A 22,735-nucleotide genomic window follows, 5' to 3' on the forward strand; every position below is an offset into this window, starting at 1 on the left:
GGTTAGCCACAGTGCTTGCCTAACAGCAACAGGATCCTGGGTTCAAACCAGGACAAACACTTATGTGTGGAGTTTTTTTTTTTCTTCCTGTGCTTCTGCAGGTTTTCTACAGGCGCTCTGGTTTCTCCTGCCATATAACATGCTAGGCTAATGCTGCCTATCTTGGCCCAGGATACTCCTGTAAATGTAAATGGCAAGAGTTTCACTTCCTGTTTTGTTTTGTTTTTTAAAAAAAAAAGGAAATTTGGGTCAGTTTGGCAAATGGACTGGTTTTTAAACAGGGCATTTCTATGTTAACCGAGTTCTCAAAACACTTTACACTTCCTCCCTCATTTATACAAACAGTTCTTTTTCAATGCTTATGTGTTTTCTGTGTAACATTCACATTGTGATGGATGCATCAGGGAGCAGCTTAGGGTTCGGATCTTGCCCAAGGATATTTGGCATGCAGGCAGGAGCAGCCAGGGATCAAACCACAAACCTTCCGATTTGTAGATGATCTGCTCTACCTCCTGAGCTACAACCACCTCTTGTCCTTTTTGTGCATCTTATTTAGGACAAGATGGTGGGTTAGGTCAAAATTCAGCCCTTCTCAATATTAAACCTAAACGTTAAAGTGCCAGCTCAGGAGGCAAAGCAGGTCATCTACTGATCAGAAGATCTACAGTTCAATTCCAGGAGGCTCCAGTCCTCATTGCAATCTGTGCTTTGGCCAAGGAACTGAACTCCATGGATGGATGGATGTACGCCAGGCATAGAATAAAATGCTGTGTGAGAGTAAAAAAATTTAAAAGGCACTAAGTAAGTATGTGTGCATTTACTACAAAGGACTCTGATTTATCTATATGAGCATTTTATGTGAAGAGTTGGCTGTGTGCCCTTTCTCACTATTGTCATGATCATGTCACAGATACCACAGTGACCGCTTTTGCAGCATTTTTGTTGTGTTCCTGTTTTTTGTGGGGGGGCTGGCCGCATTGTTCAGCCAGAGGAAAACCACTGCTGTCGAGGTGTGTTGTTCCCATACTACAGGTGTGATGGCAACAGCACACCTGTTGCTCTGGAACAATAAGTTAACAATCAAGAACAGGTTTAGGTAGGCGGTAGGTGTCAAAGTAAGATTCACATGAATGGCTAGACCCAAAGTTTCTCAGCTTAACAGTGTATTAATTAATGATACTTAATTTTAGTGGTCTTAATGTTGTGGTTATCAGCGTGTTGTGATCAAGATAGTGTAAAAGGAGAAAAATTAAATCTAAAATGCATCTAAAAGAAAAAGGGAGAGCAGTCTGAATGCATAATGTGCGTGCAGCGTGTGATGTGCTTTTGGTGTCTGATCCTCTGTCTTGAGCATGAAGCGTATTTGCATGTTAAGGAGAGGGGTTTCCTAAGTGCTCCTATTCTCTGTGGATGTGGAAAATTGACAGCAAACGGAGTAAAACTGGTTGCTACATAATGCATCAGAAGATCCTGTCTGTTACATTAAGTCACTTTCAGGTTCTGCATGAGTAACATCTGTGTGTGGCTTAAGCTTTAATGTTGAATGTCTGATCTGTGTCTTCTCAGAGAGCCATATGGACCCAGATGATGATCCATGATGATATCCACTGAAAGCCCAGTCTGAGCTGAAACCCTCCACCAATCAGAAACCCGTGGATGAAGACAGTTTAGTGAATCTGCTCCCAGACGCTGAGAATATGGTGAAAGCTCAGCGGTGCCAGACGGCGAAATGCGGAAAGCCCAAGAAGGAGAGGGGAAGTAAGGAAAAGCAGGATGGTGTGAAGAAAGGGAGAGGGGGGGTGATTGAGCTGAAGAGGAAGAAAAAGAGGGACAAGAAAGACTTGCACCGAAATAAAAAGAAGAAACTAGCCGTGAGTGATGGAGATGCGTTGGACTGTTGCGTGTTGCTCACCCGTCTGGAGGAGAAAGCAGCTGCTGGTAAAGAGAAGAATGCACTAAAAGCTGGGAAGAAAAGGAGTGTAAAAGTTAAAAAGAAGCAACACTCCATCCAAAGAGGGACCAAACATAGACTCAAGAAAACCTCTGTCGCCAATCAGCAAGCACTGGAACCAAAAAACAACCAATCTGACGCCTTACTCATGATGCCCTCAGCTATGTTTGAGCCCCGCAGAAGGAGAATGGCTTCGCTTAACGCTGAGGCTGTCAACAGCTTGCTGCTCTACAAAGGCGACTCACTCATGGCGAATAACGCAAAGAAATGTCAGCCATCCAACGAAGAGCCAGCAAAAGAGCTCACTAAAACTGAACACGGAGATCAGAAAACCAAAAAAGGTTCTTTGGAAGGGAAAGCAGTCCAAAAAGAGAGACCGAAAAAACAAAAGCGTTCCACAGCTGAGGCTCAGAACATCGACTGGTTGAGTTTGCTTGCACCGACACCTCGGCGTCAAGCAGGCCTCACCGCTGCAACGCTGCTCAAACTCACCAGTGCCCCATATGGGGCCAAACGGCAAAGGAAGGTGGAGTCCAAGCCAGGGAGTAGAAGTGAAGCTGCAGCTACGACTCAGGATGGAATGAGTGGTAAGCCTGTGTGCAAAGGAACAACACACACCAAACGAAGAACACATCCCAAACATGAGGGGCAACTAAAGCACAGAAAACAGGGCACAGAAGATCCAGTCCATTCCCAGGTGAGCCCCGCCATCCAGGAATGCTGCAGTTTGTGTAAGACGGAGACTTTGGATCCGGAGTGGAAGGGTGCCACAGGGGGGCAGGAGTGTGTCAAGCATCCTCTCCACTGTGGCTCTTCTCTGGGATTCTCCTTAAAAACAATCAAAGAGGAGCAGGTGGAGACGGAGGTGTCTTCCTGTTACTGCTGCTCCCAGGAGAGATGTGTCGAGTACTTTCACAGGCTAGCCCTCTTCCTGGATGACAAAACCTTCAAGGAACCAGAGGACGGCTCACTGTCTGAGGTGTTCCACCACCACCATCATCATCACCACCACCATCACCACCACCATTCTGTCGGCCACCCGGCGGCCATAACCATCAGCCCGCACACGTACACCTGTTTCCCAGGCTACTACGTCCATTTCAGCCACCCGGACAACTCCGCCTCCACCATATCACCCCTCGCTTTATGCCCAAGCGGCAGCAAGAGGCCGAAGCTGCTCCCCAGCACGGGTCCCCAACCCTCAGGGATTAGCCATCCAGTGTACTGCTGCACCTCAGTGAAACCGTGCTACGGAGAGCCCTGCAGGATCAACGGCTACTCTGCTTATACCAGTGTGATTCCAGCAATTAACAGAGGAGCGTGCTCCTCTGGCCCCACAGACTGCATCAAATGTAACCACAGCGTAAAAAGAGGTAAGCGGAGATCACACGGTTTAATTTGCAAGAATTCATTTAGTAGAAATTCCAAGTTAATGAGTTACTTATGGCATTTGTGCAACCAAAATTACATTTTCCTGTCAAAGTTTGCATCAGTATTCTGTTTCCAAATACAAACTGAGATCAGATTTCTTTTAGGCTTCAGAAAGTGCCCTCAAGATTCATAAATGACATTAAAACAGCTGTTTTCACAAGTGGAGTCGTATTTCTGTGACGGGCTCCTTTTATCTAAGTAAGCGTTTTGAAGAAGTATTAAATGTTCATCAGCACAGTATGGGCATATTATTTTGCATGCAGAGCCCCGCTCATCCAGCTGCCAAAGGAGTACAATGTGCTGAGAATAGCTATTATATGAGCCATTTATATTCTCCCACTTTGGCATGTCACTTGAGTGGGAAGTTGGAAAAAAAAAAAATCAGATAAAGGGCAAGACCCCTTTTGTCTCCGTTTGAATAAAAGTCATTGGACGGTGAACACGAGGCCTGTGCGGCTGAATACAATTGAGCTGTACGGGCTCGAGTGTCTGCTGTGAGTTTCTGTGTTCAAAGTGAGCGATGTGAGCCTGAACAGGAAAGCACGCTGGGGTTAAACAGTGTCTGAATATGTGGGGGTATGGTTAGAAACACCTGAATGCGATCTCAAAATAACACTAGTTTCACACACGCACTCTCTCTCTGCCACTCTTTGGTCTCTAGCAGTCACAACCAGGTCACGCTGTCTGTGAGGACTTACGCTTTTATCTGCTAGAGAACCAAGTTTAATCTCAGTGGAAATGTTAACTTGGAAAAGAACAGACGTACATAATAGAATAAATAATGGCTGAATTTCATTTGGCTGCTTACTTACTGGCTGCTGGTATTGTGTGTGGGGTGTGTTTGTGTCATACTGTCATGGCTTACTAGGAGACCTAAATAGCACAGACCCATTGTTAATGTCATTAGTACACTTGTGCTTTTCCTGTTGTGACAAGTATGCTGTCAAAGAGGTCTGTGGTCCACCCACACAGGTGTTGCCACTTTTCTGCCTGAACAGACCTCATTACTGTTTGGGTGTATACACCTCCGGTTTTATTGACAGCTTCCTCGCTCTCTTGCTCATTTTGTGGCATCTTTCGAGGTGTGTACAGCTTAAGCTGCATTTCATTTGGCTAATGGGCCCTCTCGCTTCCCTCACTCGTCTCTTCCTCGAATCTCGGCTTCGCCCAGCGGGGGATGCGAGGAAGGAAATGAGGAAGAAGTGCAAGGATGGAGGAAATGCACGTCTCGAAGTGCTCATTCACCCAAGCATCAGTTTTTAAGAAAAGATGGCAATACCTCATGATTCAGAGTCTCAGCAAATGTGCAGGAGGACCTGCTGTTCATCACATAATGCATGAAAAATACAGATGTCTTATCACTATTATAAATAATACAGACATAAATGTATGTAAGTGCAAGAAAAAGGGCTGGTTGGATGTTTGAACGTCTGAAAATTTTACCTTCTTACTATAAAAAATGAATCAGGATTAGTAATTTGGGACACAACCAGTGTTGGTCAAGTTACTTGAAAAAAGTAATCAGTAACTAATTACTGATTACTTCCCCAAAAAAGTAATCCCGTTACTTTACTGATTACTTATTTTCAAAAGTAACTAATTACTTAGTTACTTAGTTACTTTTTAAAAACAGGATTTACAACCTGAATAGGTGATAAAGCGATAGATCTTTCAGCCCAATTCTACTTGTTCTGCATAATCCATCATACAAAATGTAATCAAATGGAAAAGTCTCTTTTTAAAACTTGTTTTATTAGTTTTAATCTTTTAACTTTATGCATCAAGCAAAAATGTAATTATATGCAACATTCTCTGACTGGAAGAAATTTGTTTAATATTTAAACCTATTTTCTGCACATTCCAGCACATAAAATAAAATATTTTTTGTGTTTACACTCAGTCTTTCTATGGAAGCCTGTTTCCGCCACAAAAAAAAAAAAGGATCCATAACTCAAAATTTCGAGTTATTTTCTCGAAATTTCGAGTTATTTCCTCGAAATTTCGAGTTATTATCTCGAAATTTCGACATATTAACTCAAAATTTTGAGAAAAGCAACTCGAAATTTCGAGTTAGCGCTGCCAATCAGTAATCTACGTGAATGACGTCATTTCCATGTTACCCGGAAGCTGAAGCCCTCAGCTACAAATGCTACAGCTAAGCTACCGGTATTACATCCAGTCGTGAATGCACAGATTGCTGAGTGTTTTCAGCCTGGCTTCACAAATGATGAAATCCCTGTGTTATTAGCTGAATCACATGGTGTTACTATCAGCAAACATACTTTAATTTGTTGGGATCCGTTTTTGAGTGCGCGGTCCTGCGCCATATGCTTCCGGGTAACAAGAAAGCGACCTCATTCACGTATATTTTTGATTGGCAGAGCTAACTCGAAATTTTGAGAAAAGTAACTCGAAATTTCGAGTTATGGATACTAGCTTTTTTTTTTTTTTTAGTGGCGGAAACGGGCTTCCATAGTCTTTCAAATAGATGCAAGTGAAACACAGCAGAAAATAAATAAAGTCAAAGACTCAGCGGTCCTGTTGCTCTATTTTCACCTGTAAAGCAGGATTGCGGTAGGCGGAGGTTTACCCTGGTGCAGGTGTGCCGCGGTCAGTTGAAGAATCCGCGAGTTTCTCTGTGAGTTGTTGCGCACTCGGTGCTTGCTTGGAAGTTTAGGGGTTTTTTTCGCTGTAAAAAGAAGTTTTCTTCCCACGCACGATGGACCCTAATGTTTTTGTCACTTTTTATGGAATCAAACTCAAAGTAAGGTCAGTACTTCCACGCTTTAAACGCTGCACGCTCATACTCTCTCCCACAATCGATATATAATCCATTGTTGATCTGCACACAGCTGTTGTCACGAACGTCGCACTCGCTTACGTCACTGTCATGAGACATTCTCGCAAAAATTCACGGTTTTAGTAACGCAGTAACGCAGCGTTCATACGGGAAAGTAACGGTAATAGTTTTTGCAATAGTAATCCCTTACTTTACTCGTTAGCTGAAAAAAGTTACTGCCCATCTCTGGACACAACGTTAAATCTTTTTATTGGCTGGTGAAAATATGATAAATAAATTCAAGCAGTCTTTGTAAAGTCCCATTCTTGAGCACACAATAAAACTCATCAGATTGCAGAGGACAGCTTGTGACAATTACTGATTGGTATACAGTTGTATTTCACAATAACGTAAAACGTGTAGAATACTAGTTGGATCACAAAAACAGTATATATGAGTAGTAGTTTAATCTGAATGGAACAAAATGATGGACTTTCCAGTAAAAACTCAGGCAAGCAGGATCAGGCAATCTTTGTCTGAAATTTTACTGGGTAGAATTATTAGGACAGCAAAAAAAAAAGTGTTAATGTACTCTCAGGGATTCGATGAATGCAGCAGATGAGGTTCAGATTCAGAAAGCCAACAAATAGGTCGGTCAGCAGAGATTTTGACTTGCCATAGCAGGAAAAGCACAGGTGTAATTGACAACATTAAAAATGACTGGATTCTATTTAGGTGAGCGAGCTTGAAGGATCCTGGTAATCTAATCCTCAGCTGTGGCTTCCTGCCTGGGACAGGGACTGCAGCTGAGCCACTGTTAAGAATATTTCCTGCTATGACAAGTGCACAAATCTGCTGTGAAATGGGTTCATTGATCATCACTTCACCTTAATGTCACCACTGCAGCTGTGTCATGGGAGTGTGCACAACCCCCCTCTCACACAGCAGAATGCTTGTCTTGTTTTTCAGTGCCACTGTAGGAGAAACGTCTAGTTTGTGTGCATGGTAAAGACTATAATTGATCTTAATTGAGGCTCTGCCTGTTTGGTTTTTTTGCTACTTCAGCATAAATATTAAGAAACGAAGTATTTGTTGTGCCTCTCGTATCAGAGTTCAAAGTTCTAGGTAACACCTTATGATACGGCTCGCAATTAAGGGCGCAATTCCCGGTAATCAAATGGAATTTCTGTGGGTTTTATTTGAAATGATAATGTAATTATATTTATCTACAAATACTTAAAGGTAGGTACACTTGAATGAGGGGATAACAATTCAGGATTTTATAGGAAACAAAGAAATAATTATACTGCAAGTAAATTTCAGTACAGTGTAAATAGTTTTAGGTAGTGTCTTAGGTCATAAGTACACTGTGTTTTTCAAGGCGTTGGCCGTATTATGGAGTGGATTAAGCTTGCCTTTTGGGATCCTTTTTCAATATTCATCATGTTGATGTGCACGATTGATGTTCTCTTATTCAGCTGTTATTTTATTTGATCTAAATGAGAACTGCTCCCCCTCAGCAATTTATAAGAGAAAAAAAAAATACTGTCAAAAATTTGCCTGTGACCTCATCATGATGGACCGAAATCTAACTTAATTTATTTTCTTTTTTTTCACAATCACTGTTCAAACATCTTTCAGAGTGAGTGTAAAGGAATAAGTGTCCTTGGTGTCTCCTTTCCCATGAAATACCTGTAAAGTACCTGGAAGTTAGACAAGGTTAAGTCACTCCATAATACAGCACGCACCCCAAAAGGTACAGCATACTTACAGTGAAATGATCAGTTACGGCGCCATCAGAAAAGTAGGGCTACCATCTCGCAATGTGACAAATAAACAAAATAAACTAGATTAGGTTGAAGTAAAATAGCTAAAGAAAATTTTTGCCATTCCAGCCAAGCAGAAACTCTGCTTATGTTGCAGCTGAAGCTTGGTTGCGTGATGTTTCCTGCAGATGTTCATCAGCCACGTGAAAGAGGGCGTAGCATGAAAACAAATGGCGAAGAATAAACTGTGTGTCTTGGCTGCGATTCAATAGCTGTTATTGCTCTGAAATCTGCATGCAGGGCTCGTTTCAGTACTCTGTATTCATTTCACATTATCGTACCTTTTCTGTTCTTTCCTCAGATGACTACCCAGCAACCATCAATGACCACCACAGCCCCTCCTCTATCCCCATTTGTCCCAGCCCTCGAATCCTTACTGGCTGCCCCGTTCCCACTGTGCCTCCAGCCGGCCAATCAGTGCCCCACATCCAGACTCCGCTGTCTGACCCCAGCCAACCGCAGCCTCCGCTGAAGGTGGCAAAGGAGTGTCCACAGAGTGCCAAGCAGCCCAGCGGGTCAAGGTCTGGCGCGCGCAGCACCGGCAGCATCAGCTCGGCTGTCTGCCCTCTCAACAGAAACAAGAAACAGAAGCTCAGCTGTGCCAGTGACGGAGGGCAAACGGTTGCCAAGCAGCCGAAGAATGGCCGCCAAAAATCCACCAACGGCTGGAGGCCATTTGGCCTGTCCTTTGAGAAGGAGGTTTTCTCTGTGGTATGTAGAGAAAGTCATTTTGGTGCTTTTTGACACAGCCACAATGGCACCACTTTTAATTAGAGCTGATGTAATTTTACTGAAGTGTCCTGAGAGAGTATGGGGGGTGATTCATAACACCTGTTTCACTGTTGGATCAGGGCTTATTCACTATTTTTTACTACATTTTATCCAGCAACCCCGACAACCAAGGCGCAGAAGCCATTCAATACAAATCACATCCTGCAGCTTTTTACTCCACAGCCTCTCAAAGCTTATCAGTTTCTGACTGCTAGAGGAGTCAGTATTTCCTGCTGCTGTGTTCCCAGGGAGAGGACACTTTGGTGCTGAGGAAGTGCTTTGAGGGAGTCCACAGGGACGGGGAGCTGATTAGAGTCAGAGACACTGTTCTGCTGAAATCTGGACCTAGAAAAAAGTCTCTGCCTTACGTGGCTAAGGTCTCAGCTCTGTGGGAAGAGCCAGAGTCAGGTAGTATGCTCGCTGTACGCAGCATTTACTCAGACCACACGAGAAGACGCATTTATGTGGTAATAACTGGTTTGAGAAGTGAAGTTAAAGACGTGCTATGTTTTACTTTTTTTCTTTCCTTCAGGAGAGCTGATGATGAGTTTGCTTTGGTACTACCGTCCAGAACACACACAGGGAGGACGCAACCCCAGCGTACATTGTGAGGTGAGAAGGCTGACGTGTGTTTCTGAAATGCTTTTTTTTTTAACCACGGCTTTCTAATAACTGTCAGGGGTAATTATAGACCAGCAAATCTAAAATATAGCTTGTGTCAACTGCAGCATATTCAGCGCCTGTAATCATGGCTATTAGTGATGCACAGGTCGAGCCAGTTCACGTACGTTTAATAGAAAGCATCACCGGTTCTGGCGGGAGGAGTTAAATAACTCACAGAAACACTATGTGCAATATGCCAGGCTCTGATTACTACCTTCGTGTCTCCTTTATCTGCATATCTCTCCTTCTCTGAGACATACACTGAAAGGCTCAAGTCCTCCTATGGCCTAACAAAGCTATAAAGTAGCCCAAATGTCTATTAAGATGGGAGAACAAGAGGATCAAAGAGACTCTCTGATACCTTAAGTGCTCATATAATATCCTTTTAATGCTGCTATGATCATTCAGCGCTGCTGAAATTGCACCAGAGGCCAATCCGCTGCCTCTATAACAAAGTATTTTAGGGGAAACTTGACTTTAGGTCCACATTTTACTGTTTGGTGAAACACACTCTACTCAGAAGCTACAGCGATATATAATTCGAGGTCATGTAACTTTAAACGGCCTTGCTTTGTAGTGCACTGCGAGGAAGTTTGGAAAATCCTGCCTGCTGCATGATCCATAATAATCTGCATAATTATTTAAACTGCATAATTTCCATGTAATTTTTACTCGCCTCTTTGATGCAGTTCTAGTAGCTGGATCAAATGGAATTGTAAAATTAGTGTTGGCGCGGTTAAGGTTACGGCACGGTTCAAGGTGGATCCAGGTGTTTGACTGACACATATTATTGTGGGTTTCCACACTCTCACAACAAGCAGGTTGAGTGCTGTGATTTTAAAAAAAGGGGAAAAATTTTTAATCCATGCTTAACTAATGGCTGTAATGTGTGCTTCGTGCTGGCTTTCTAAACCAGAAGAGATTTTAGATACTATTAATGAATATAATGACTCTTATTATAGTGTTAAATGTGTTTTCTATTGTCAACAACACATGTTATGTAAACTTTAAAACACAGAAAGAAAGGGAACACGCTAAAATGCTTCTCTAATTATCCAAAACCTGATGATGTAGTTTATTTTAAATCCTGCTGATTTAATATTTAAAAAATGCACTAAATGTGTATTAATCCAGGGCTGCAGATTGTTCCCAAAAAGTATGCTGTCTACTTCTGTTAAACCACCAGCTGCTTACAAAGTACAGTGAACGGTGTTTTAGGAAAAATTCAGCAGTGTATTTATAGCAGGCTGTAAGCTGTTTCTCACTCAAATACCAGTGTAAGGTGTTCACCTTCACTCTCATTGGCTCATTGTCTTGCCCAAGGACATTAAGTATATTTCTTTGTATTGGGACACCTTGAACTGTGTTACAGAATAAGAATAACCATTGTATCAAAGCAATGAATGCACAGTTGTACAGTACAGTGCAAAAGTCTTAAATCATCACTATTTTTTGTAAAATTTTGCTATGAAATTATTTATCACTGCAAAGATTTCTTATGCAAACTTACATGGAAATACAACATATAAGGAAAAAATATAGTTTGGATAATTTTAACAAGCTTTAAAGTCAATATTTGGAACTCTCTTATCCAAGCTTTCCTGTCATTTCTTTAAGCGGTCTTTAGGAATAGTTCTCCAGGCGTCTTGAAGAACATTCAAAGCTCTTTTTTGTATGTTTGCTGCCTTTTGTTCCGTTACAGATGGCTCTTTTCTCTTTTGGCCTTTTCCTTCTGTTTCCCCTTCTTAAGACTGGCTTCTTGACAGCCACCGTTCCCCTGAGACTATTTCTGTTGAGGCTTCAGTGAACAGTAATGCAACTATGGGGCCAGATTAATCTCTGAGGTCCTGGGTCAGGTCCTTGCTTTTTTCCTTTTTCTTAAGGACTTTCAGAGACTGTTCACCTCCTACCACTTTTTCCTTTGTCCTCCCATTGTGCAATTTACTCAGATTTTTTTAAGGACACATTGCACTGCACCGAGCAGAGGCACATCAAGTTTTTGGCTAATAGCTCTTTGGAAATCACCTTGTTGGTGCAGAAGTACTATTTTTATACCTGTCAGTGTAGGTTATTCTTGGCTTTTTTCAAATCTTCAACTAAGAAAATTGGAACAAATTATATGTTTTTGCAATAAGCAGATAGTAACAAAGTGACTGAAGATAACATTTAAAGCGGGTCTTTGTTAACTTTCTGTTATGTGTAAACACAACAATGGTGTATCTCTTGAGTTAGAAGTCTTTTTATTGCAGTGTTAAGTAACTCATCAAACAACAACAACAAAAATTCCTCTGTAAATGGTCAAGTGAAAAAGCAGTTGATGTACAAAGAAAAACTTTGGAAGACCTTCCTAAAGCCTGGAAAACCTTTGCTGAAGATAAATCTGACTCCTTAGAAGCAAAAGATAAAGAAATGAAAGGTGGCTTAACACTTTTGCACAGCACTGTACGCTCGCGGACGGAACGCGTCTCTATTGTGTTCACGTCCTGATGTCAGTAATCTCCCAGAGGAACGAGTTCAATTCACTGTCTAGAAACATTAAACCACATGAAGTCTGTCGACTCTCAGCGTGCGCTGACAGACAACAAACACATCAGAGCAGCAGTGTGAGAACGGGAACACGGCTTTGTCACAGAGGATGACGTAAAGCATCTTTCTCTGCAAATCTGGAAGTGAGGGTGAGGCAGGAGGGATTGTTTAAAATTTAGAAGAGAGATTTAGTTTTTAAAGTCCCACCCGCTACTTTTTTCTTTTTCTTTCTACATGTAAGAGGATATCATGATGGGGTTTGTTTGTTTGGGCTTTTTTGTATGGATCTAACCCGAGTGTCTTTCTCTAGAATGAGGTCTTTGCATCCCGTCACCAGGATGTGAACAGTGTGGCCTGTATTGAGGACAAATGCTATGTCCTAACATTGGCACAGTATTGTCGGTAAGCAGGAAAGCATTTTTACTTTCTGTCGTGTTCTTAATTTCAGGTAGTTTTGAGCCATTAGGGGTGTTTTTGAGGTTAGTTTCTCATGTTGTGTTTGTTTCCTGTCCAGATTTTGTGCCTTGGTAAAACGCCGTAGAGAAGGCGTCAGCGACAGCGCCGCCTCCCTTGTAGTGCCCCCTGTTGTTGGAAACGCCATGCCCACCCACCACTGTGTGCCCGATGACACTGACCCAGAGCTGGTGTTTTTCTGTCGACACGTCTACGACTTCCGCTACGGACGCCTCCTCAAGAACCTGCAGTAGTATCTGACGAGGCATGACATCACATTACACCCCGGTTTCATCTGCCACAGATTCTCACTGGCTGCCTCCGTGAGAGAGGAACTGGAGTTTCGGACGACGGCTTGACAGCTTATTTTCTTTTCAGTCTCTCATTCATGCTTACATGTCACGCATTTATTAAGTAAACTAATGGTTTGACGTAATATATAAGAGTTGCTATGGCAGTGTAAATCTTTTTCTTTTATCATACATGGCTCTCTGGTGTTGTAGCAGCTGTGTGAAGAACCTGGAACGTACTCTGCTGTAGAAAAAGCTACTGTAGCTCTTAGAAATGTGAAATTTGATTAGATTGCCGAGAACTCGATGTTTCATGTGAATAATGCTACTATCTGCCTGACAGACAACAGATAACACAAAGTATCTTGATATGCCATAGATAATGAAAATATGTGGCATATTGTGCCACACCGGATGGTGCAGCTGAAGACTTAATCACATCTTTTTTTCACTCAGTTTATTTCTGCTGCTTTGAGCTGCACTGAGTCCATTTGATAGTGAAAACATGGCGTTTTCTACTGACACGGCATATAGAAATCTTACTGTAATGCAGCTGTGTTCATGCTGTTCTGAGAAATAGTGATAGTCTGGGAAATGTGCTTGCTTGTGATAAATAAGAAGGAATCAGTTTCATGTCTGTTTAATCAAAATGAAATAATCACCAGCAGCTGGTTAGTATAGCTTAGCATAAAGTCTAAGTCTGACTCTCGGGGCAATGGTCGGATACTATATATGTAATTAGCAGCTGTCAAGGGCAAGAACACCTGTTCTGTCAGAGGTTTATCGACTGCATGCGACTACAGATCAGTTTTAAAGAAGCTAGGTGTGTTTCAGTAAATCAGCAATCCCTATTTTTCCCCCTCTAAATGCATGCAGTCGAAGCATGCTCAAACATGATTGGTTGATAGAACGTGGGCTACAAGCAGACTACGAATATCTGCATACATATCTTTTTGGAGCGATTGTGCTAAGCTTAATTAGCTGCTGGCTCCAGCTGTGTGCTTACAACGTATACAGAGAGTGTTCTCATCCAAATCTCAGCAAGCAAGCATGTGAGGAAGTTTCCCAAATATTGAAATTGACATTTTTGTCTAATGGTGATTGATTTTGGAGAGCTTTGCAGCGCGCCCCAAAGATAGCCATGAAAGACATTCTCAGTCAAACGGTTTGATTGAATCTAATTAGCAGTGAAAAAGTATAACAAGAGTGAGCAATTAAAGGTTTTTTGGCTTCTTCTCTACTTAAGTTTTGAGAGAGATGCAGGTTTTATTCCGTATCTGTATCTGTAGTGAAGACACGGGCATGCTAATCGCTAAAAGACAGCGAGAGTTTAGTTTGCTTGCTTTCACATTGCGAGGATCAGCCGAGCATTAAAGGGGATTTTTGTTATGCCAATGCCGAGGAATATTTAACTTTTTCAAAGCTGTTTACCAGAGGTGTGATTTGACTCCGGTGTCAGCGTACTGTATATTTGCATTTAAATATCTGGATGGGTGTCTGTTAGTGGCAGATGGCATCAGTTAGTCACGTATATTCTTGTTTCTTCACTGATGAGCTGGTGAATAATGTAGTCAGTGTAGCATTTAGATCTGTGATGATGATTCGTTCCTATGTTTGAGAAAAGATGTGTATTTATGTCTGTACTGAGAAAATATATAATTTATTTTCAAAAGATCATTTTAAAGAGTTTTAGATGAGTGGCTTGCATTCCTGATTAGAAAGGAGGCTGACGATGTCTCTCTGTAGCTGCACTGTATAAGTGTGAGAGTCTTTGCAGCAGTATTTCTGTGTTTCAGCTCGCTTACCCAATACAAGCTCGTGCAATTTTGCTTTGAGACACTGAAGTAGGCAATAGGCAGATTTGAGGACACATATGGAGTATTTGGAAGGATCTCAGATGCGGTTTGAAGGACATGCGCTAACATGTGACCAGAGATGCTAAACCTTGCAGGACCAAAATGTACCCTGGCCTTTTCCAGCTTCCTGTCATCCTCCTTTTCATTTCCCCTGAGATGGTGAAGCTTTGCCTCTTCATCTTTAAATGCCGATTGCTTCACTGATTTTAACTTACCATTAGCCTGTGCCCTGGATCTTTGCTGCCTTATAGAACATTCCCAGCCTTTTATTTAGTAACGTGTATTGATCACAGTCTGGAGTTATGAAGCTAGTAAGTGCGCTGATCTTGATTCCTAGATGCTTGACATGTATTTCAGTGTTACCTGTGATCTTATGTGACCTGAAAGTCCATCTTAATCAAAATTTTTATTGAGAGTGATGTTTGGTATCAAACTACTTAACTAGTTGAGAGTAGATGAGGATTTTTTTTTCTTTTTTTGGAGAAACTAACTTTTTACAGAGTGTGGTATGACAATACTGACAATTCTTTCATATCAGTACTTTAAATATAAAGCAGAAGCTAGTTAGCTTAGCGATCTATAACGCTTGGAAGTGGGAGCGGGCGGTAGAAAGCCAGATGCACCCTTATCATCTGTGAGCATAATAGGTAACATTATGTATGTAATTTGTTTAGTCTGTATAAATCAAAGTGTTATAACAAATTTCTTGTTAGCAAATTTTGTGTTGTTTTTGGTTTTATGCTAGGCTAAGCTAAGCTAACCAGCTGGTTACGGATTCATTTCTTACATGCAGACCTTAGAGCATTCTGCCATTGAGGGAAAAAAAATGTTTTTTTGCCATCCATAAGTCACAATTTGGGGTTATTATGCCATTCAATTCAATTCAAGTTAAGAATCTTAACATTTTAATTTATTAATTCAAAAAATATCAGAAAATAACTCAAAATACTTATAAAAAACACCTTCAAACTTGAAGTTAGGTCAAAACTTTGAGATAATAATCCACTTTTTTTTTTAACTTATGGATAGCCAAAAACATATATTTTTAAGTGGCATAAACAAGCTTGCATACTGTTTTTTTTTTTGTTTGTTTGTTTGTTTGTTTTTTGGTAACTCTCCACAAGAAAGCTTTGTTCACAAAATGTCAATCACCTGGGGCCAAGCAGCAATGCAAAATTTGGCACATTGATTGCTGTCACTGATTGTTTTATTCTTTTCATATCACAGCCCATTATTGACTATTTGTGCATTATATTATATATACCTGTTTTTGTTTGTTTGTTTGTTTGTTTGTTTGTTTTTTTAGATTTATGGTCTTTATGAAAAGCCAAGCAGGATATCTTACCATAACTTTGATTTATCCATGCAAAGATCAGTATGTGGATTTGGGACCCCATTTGAAGGAAACATTAAAAAAAAACTTGCCCATTGATCATTGGAAGCATTCTAATAAATAAATTCTTCTTTCTCTTGCAAGTCCCAAAGCTAACCACTTTACTGGAATTTTTCCCAGGTACAAATTCTTTGCAATCCTAACCAAAATTGTCAATCTTCAGACCGAATATCAAAAGATTTACCAGATGGATTTTCAATTTCTCAAACTGCTTTTCTGACAGAAAGTGGAATCTCATCTCAGCTACTGTTTCATATAATGACACGAAATTTCATTTGGGGACTTTTCATGATTTTTGCTACAATAAGAAAAAGAAAAAAGCCACGTTTTATACTCATATCAAGAGGTTGTTGTGACTTTGTCCTGCTAAACCGCTTGGCTCCCTCCTCACTGCTTTAACTTGGTAGTTTAAGCCTTCCTGAAAAACATAATAGTTAGCTTGATTTGTATCATTTCTTATAAACATTAATTGATGCAAGTCATCATGGTGAATAAACTGTGTCAAAATGTCCAGAGAAGCTTCCCTAAACCACGTTATCATAATAAACCTCTCAGTGTATGTTTAATAAGTTCCATAAATACAGATAAAAAGACATTCAGACAAACATACTCACACTCAACACGATAACACAAGGACATATGAGCTGACTACAGCTGCTGATCTACATGAAGGAGGCGTTACACCTGACCTACAAGCACAGTAGTATTTGATAGTCAAAATTTTAGGTGGGGTATCACTTTAAAATGCTCACATCCCGCCTACATCTCCTTTGCTCCTTATCCTCTGTAAGTGGCATAGACATTTTTTGTTTGTTTGAATTCAGAAATAATTTAAATAGATGTCTCATATTCATTTATTTCTGTTTATTTCAATTCATCTGAATTTAAAACTATTCCATGCTATTTTAATATGTCCCGATGACTTAAATATTATCATGTCTTTATTCAACAAACGTTTTAAAAAAAATCCTGAATATTGCTTGATGGTGTATGAAGTATAGCCAACTTGAATCAGGTGAAAATATTTGGTTTGATTTGGTTCAACAACTTAAATCCAGAATTAGAAAACCACACCACGCACATTTTATGGCCTTAGGAATCACTCAGCAAACTAATTATGTTTAATCAAGATGTGTGATGCTTGTGTCTTAATTGGTCCTCTGTGCCTGTTCCCATTATCCTGTATTACATGTATTCCAAGAATTTTCCACAAAGAAAAGTACAAATAGTCACTGTAGTTTTTGCGTACCTTTCAAATGCCTTTCACTTTTCATCAGATGACACAGTTCTTGGTATTGAGCTTGAATCACCACAAAGAAATGCTTTCACCAAAAAGACTAAGACTAAAAGAGGGCAGGGGATTAAACCATGAATTGAACTTCATTCCCAGGTGTACTTCTTATGTGAATTTGTTTGTTTCTTTGCATGGCTTTTTTTTTTGGAAATATCTTGGAAATATTAATCACAGCACAGATTATTTGTATGGTTTCAAATGGACCTGTAATATAAGAAAAATATTTAATTGTAATAAATAATATATGAGTTTGAACAAGCTTCTGAGTTTTTATTACCTACACATATGTTATTATGGCTGCAGTAATGCTTCTTGCCCACATGGTGGCCCACTTGGACAAATTTTTTTTTTTAAATATCTGATTTGTTTTTCAATAAATTAAAAAGTCATTGCAATAATCAAAGCACAGACTTACTAAAAGGTTTCAGAGATAAATATTAATGTGTAACATGCATATGTGGAAAAAGGTAAACACACAAACCTACATAATCATGGCTGATCTCGTCTCTTTCAGTCTTTTTTTTTTCTTTACATCAGTTTTTATTGCATATTTGATTTGATTTGATTGGAAATCACAAGTAAAATATTTTTTACCATGCATAAAAATAATTTAGCCTCAAATCTTTCTCTTTTGTTTGTGCTTTTTGTTTCATTCAATCCCCTTTTTCAACTGAACTGGATACAAGCCCTTTTGTCTGTTGTGCTGCATAGATCATGATGGAAAAGACAAGAGAGGCAGCATCTCGAAAGGAGCAATGAGGAGATATCAGTCATCTAACTTCGATAATTAGGCTTGTGATGAATATGCATGATGCCTCTGGCACAGCTAAATTTGGTTCTGAGATTTTAAATGGCATGAGCAGGTAAGTGATTTGCATCTGTAACAGCAAGCATGTGTGAGTCAGAAAGCTCATCTGCTTCAGCTCACACACTGGGCTATTTAGTGTGATTACATGTCTGTGTGAATGGCATTTATATAGTCATCAGTCTGTATATGATGTGAATTCTCAGTGGTTGTGCAGCAAATTCCTGTCATGACTATGTTACTTTCTTTACTGAATATCTGTACTGACTGTCAGTACAAGATTTATGGTTCCCAAATAAGGCTTAATGCAGTTAGGGAGAGAAATCAGTGGATCTGAAGCAGTTAAATATTAGGAATAAATAGTTTTAGTTTCAAATACACACACAGAGTCAGAAAGGTTTGAAAGGTAATGGATAGACACTTATTGGGTTAAAGCAGCTACAAGTACTAAATTACCAGTTAAATTGCTTTGCAAATAGCACTAGAAATGATTTGTTAGTCAAATGCGAAGCAGTCGAAACAAAAGGGATAAATATAGCTGAACAATTATATGGTGAAAATGTCTAAAATTGACACATTACCAGTTAAAATAGAAGTAGAAAAGGCACTAATTAAATAGGAATGAGAAAATCTGTGGACTCATGGATCTCTTTCAAGAAACAACTAAAAACCCATCTTTGTAGACTAGCATTTAGTTAACTCTTTTTTTCTCTTTTTTACTGCTCTGGCATTTTGTTGTGAAGCACTTTGTGATCTTTGTGTGTTAGCTCCCGCTGAGATATCGTATCACTTCATGTTCCTATTACAGCTCACAGTGGTGTTTTATGTAGCCTGTTTAATTAAAAAAAAACAACCTTTAGATAACAACATAGTGTCATATCCAGGTGCTTTGTCTAGAGCACACTCTGCTGAATCACCTGCTATTTATATTCACAGTATTCTGTCTGTAAGAATTCGATAGCTTAGCTTAGCTTGTAGCTGAGTCACTAGCAACATGGTTTTTTCACCTGTCCCTTACACACTTTCCTGTTTAGTAGCAGCTGTTAAGCTTATTGTTGTTGTTAAGCTTCCTTATTACAAGCATCATGTTAGTTATAAATGTAGCCTGTTTACCGTTCTGGAGGACAGGCTCTGTACTCTGGAAAATTCTGAAGCTAGCCACCAACGATAGCAGATTGTCTGGGCCTGGTAGATTTCTTTAAATAACAATTTACGTTAGGGTATTGACACCCAGTTACGTCCGTCGGAGGTCACTAAAATTCATAGTGAACAGGTGTGTAGTTTTGCCAGAACAATGTCTCTCGGACTGTAGTTTTCTCTGGCCTTCTCTGGTGTCCAAGAAAACACTTTAGAGATAACTGAAAGATTTTCTGGGAAAAAACAGGTCATGTTATGAGAGATGTCCGCCATAACATTTTGGATGCAGCACTCATTTGTAGAAATCTGACTAAATTTGATGACCCCCAAAAAACATGACTATCCAGAGTTGGGACCAGAAAGCAGAGTTGATCCAAAATGCTGCAGCAAGAGTACTGACAGGGACTAGAAGGAGAGAGCATAATCTCCCAGTTGGCTTTTCTTCATTGGCTCCCTGTTAAATCCATTCAAATTTCAAATCCTCTTCTTCACATACAAGGTCTTGAATAATCATAACAATAACAATAATAATTTGGCATTTAATCATTAGTAATTATTCATCTCTGGTTGTCTTATGTCTTTTGTCCTGTCTTTCTCATAGTGGACATTTATTTGTTGGGGTATTCTCTGTATTATTATAGGGTCCTGAAATACAGTATAAAGCACCTTGAGGCGACTGTTGTTGTGATTTGGCGCTATATAAGTAAAATTTAACTGAACTGAAAGAAAGTGAAAATTGGAAGGGCAAAAAGTTGAAAGAGTCAAACACATGTTGGCAGTATTTAATTTATAGAAGCTGACAAAACTCCGTAATAAAAGGTTGTGTGTTAAAACAGTTTTTTGTTTTTTTTTTGTTTTTTTTGTGTCCCGTTTGGATCTTTAGCCATCAGAATTGTTGTCTTAAGGCCAAGAAAGATGCCAAGCGGATTTATTTTACCAAGTGGATCATCATGGCCTTGCCATATTGGTCCATTTGATTGACCTTTATTATAATTATGAATTTATTTTATTTTCGGTTGCTACAAACGGGACAGACATGACTGGGGGATAGGACAGGAAGAGAGAATGAAAGAAAGAGAGGGAGAGAAAGAAAATCAAAGGGGAGAAGATGTGTTAAAACAGTTTAATCATAATGGATCGAGTACCATGCAAAAGTCTTGATCTGCCTATATTCTGCTAGGACAATAAAAAATAGGCACATGATTTATTGAAACATGTAAAAACATACATAGAAATGCAATATATAGACAAAAACTGAGTTTGTACAGCTCTACTGAGTTTGAACTTTAGTGTGACCATCTTTATTCTTCAACACAGCCTGAACACCTTTATGTAAGTTTTCTTGTCATTTCTTCAATGGTCTTCAGGAATAGTTATCTGGGACTTCCAAGCTCTTCTTTGGAAGTTGGTTTGTTCCTTTCTCTGTCTGATCCCACAGCACTTCAAAAACATTGACATCTGGGCCCCAGGTGAAGTTAGTCCAAGAATGATACTACTCCACTGTGTATTTTTCTATTCAGGTGTCCTTGCACTGCACTGGCAGTGTGTCTGCGTTCATTGTCATGCTGAAAAATGAAGCTATTGTCAACCAGGCGCTTTCCATGTGGTATTGCATGGTGAGTCAAAATCTGACAAAGACAATGGATAAAATTGTTCTCCAATAATTTTAAATTTTTTGCTTAAAAATCGTCACATTAAACTAATTTACTATGCTTAAATGTCTTTTTCCTCCCCGGCTATTTGAATCACAAAAATATTTTAAAAACTAAATCTTAGTGAGTAGTTGAAATTGTTCAAAATGTACAGTTGAACTTGATATTTTGCCAAAGTAGCTGTAAGTTAGTACAAATGTAAACTTTACAAACCCAGTCTAATTATTTAAATGAAAAAAAGGACTTGAGTATAGGTATAAATTAGTACGTAGATGAATCAAAGCTTGGTACAGCCTGACCTAGTCACACCTTTTACGATAACAGGCTGTAGTCAATCACAAAAATGACCATTTAAGGAACAAGATCAAAGTAAAAAATGCTTTTTTCTCTAAATTTTCTCCAACAAAAGATTTCCCCTCGTCCCAAAACTGTCCAGAAAGGTGAAGCAATTGCCTCAAATGGGATTTCCTTACTATATATCTTGTCAGATAGCTGCAAGAAATGTGGTAAGAGCAAGTGGATTTTGCTCGAGGTCCTGAGGTGTTTAAATTACACACCTGTAAGGCTTTCCGCTGCCTGACTCAATCCAATTTTGCACTGCTGTCGTGTCTTTTGAACCTTTGTAGTGTTCTACACTCTGATGTACTGACTCACAGGCACAGGGGCTTCATCTTCTGGAAAGTTCCAGATTATTGTGGCAATTGGTCTTGAGTTGATTCTGCTGAGGGGCAGATTCTCCCAGAATTTATTCAAAGCCTGTTTTTCCTGCTGCTGTTATATCTCTGCAAAATCCTCTTCTAATGGTTGCAGAAGCTGCTACTTCTCTGCTCTTCAGCATTTTCTTGCTCCCTTAAAATGCTCAGTGATTCTTTTTTTAAAAAACTACTCTCAACATTGCACCCTCCAGGTAAGGATTGTTTTGTTTTGTTTTTTCTCTCTCTCTTTTTACTAAGAGTCTTGTAAGTCTAGAGAGAGAAAAAAGCACAATACAGTAGTGAAAGCCTGTAAATTGTTTTCTTCAGTTTAAAATGCCCCGAAAGGTTATTTCAGAGTTGTGTCATTTGTTGTATGCTGCTTTTTTCTTTCTTTCAGTGAGAGCAGACATCAAAACCATATCCTAAAGTCTTTTATAAACCAATTTCTGTTTTCTCTGCATTATTATAGGTCTCAGGATGCAGCTGCTTCATTTTTATTCTGAATATTTTAAATGTATAGAGTTCATTGTAACAATCTTCAGATCATAAGCATGAAAGGGGACCCGGAAATTATAAACACAGTCGATCAATGTCAACAACATGACAAAGATGATTGTAAGGGCAGCACACATTTACATTCAGATGAAGGTCGTCCTTGACACTTCAAGGCTAAGCAGGAAGCACAAAGTTGCAGTGTGCTGCATGTGGACAGTTGTTGCCATTAGCAGAGATGACCACTGTTGTGTTTCTGTGATAAGATGAAAAGCTGTCTCCTCTTTATCTTCACTTGTCAACTCATATATTCACACAGCAGTCTGCTTTTGACATCAGCTGCTAAAATATACACTTTGTGCTCTGCAAATTGCTCTTGAAAAGCACTGTGTAAAGTGTCTAATCAGCCGCTGCACCACCATGAATTGCAAGGCGCTTTTCTGTGTGAGATAAAATCTGAGAAAGTGATCTCAAGAAAAGAAGCCATTTAGTTAGTTTCAAATGAGACGCATTAGATGGTTTTCCTTCAATAATCTTGTTTTCAAAAAATCTTTTTAGCTTGGTAAAAGAATATGTGGAAACAAAGAAACTATGTTTGATTAACTTTTCCTTTTGCAGATACCAGTCTGGATAATTGACTGTGCTATTTTCTGATATAATTTCACATTAAAGGCGTTAGACACCAGACACAGTCACAAACACTGCTAATGCTTTTCAGTTG

The 22,735-nt window shown here is 39.6% G+C and overlaps 1 protein-coding gene across 1 annotated transcript in view; it reads left to right on the forward strand.

The window, feature by feature from the left end:
* The window catches only part of bahd1 (bromo adjacent homology domain containing 1), a 34,983-nt gene extending 17,552 nt beyond the window's left edge, over positions 1-17,431 (forward strand). The window contains exons 2-7 of the mRNA XM_085342880.1: positions 1,567-3,324; positions 8,289-8,698; positions 9,007-9,166; positions 9,291-9,370; positions 12,258-12,349; positions 12,462-17,431. Of these exons, the coding sequence (XP_085199006.1) occupies positions 1,698-3,324; positions 8,289-8,698; positions 9,007-9,166; positions 9,291-9,370; positions 12,258-12,349; positions 12,462-12,654 (2,562 nt within the window). The 5' untranslated portion in view covers positions 1,567-1,697 and the 3' untranslated portion in view covers positions 12,655-17,431. The remainder of the gene's footprint in view (positions 1-1,566; positions 3,325-8,288; positions 8,699-9,006; positions 9,167-9,290; positions 9,371-12,257; positions 12,350-12,461) is intronic.
* The last annotated feature ends 5,304 nt before the right edge of the window (positions 17,432-22,735 follow it).

This window comes from Diplotaxodon limnothrissa, linkage group LG19, assembly GCF_057381915.1.
Source record: "Diplotaxodon limnothrissa isolate DT_005_m linkage group LG19, D_limnothrissa_male_GT1.1, whole genome shotgun sequence".
Taxonomy (NCBI): domain Eukaryota; kingdom Metazoa; phylum Chordata; class Actinopteri; order Cichliformes; family Cichlidae; genus Diplotaxodon; species Diplotaxodon limnothrissa.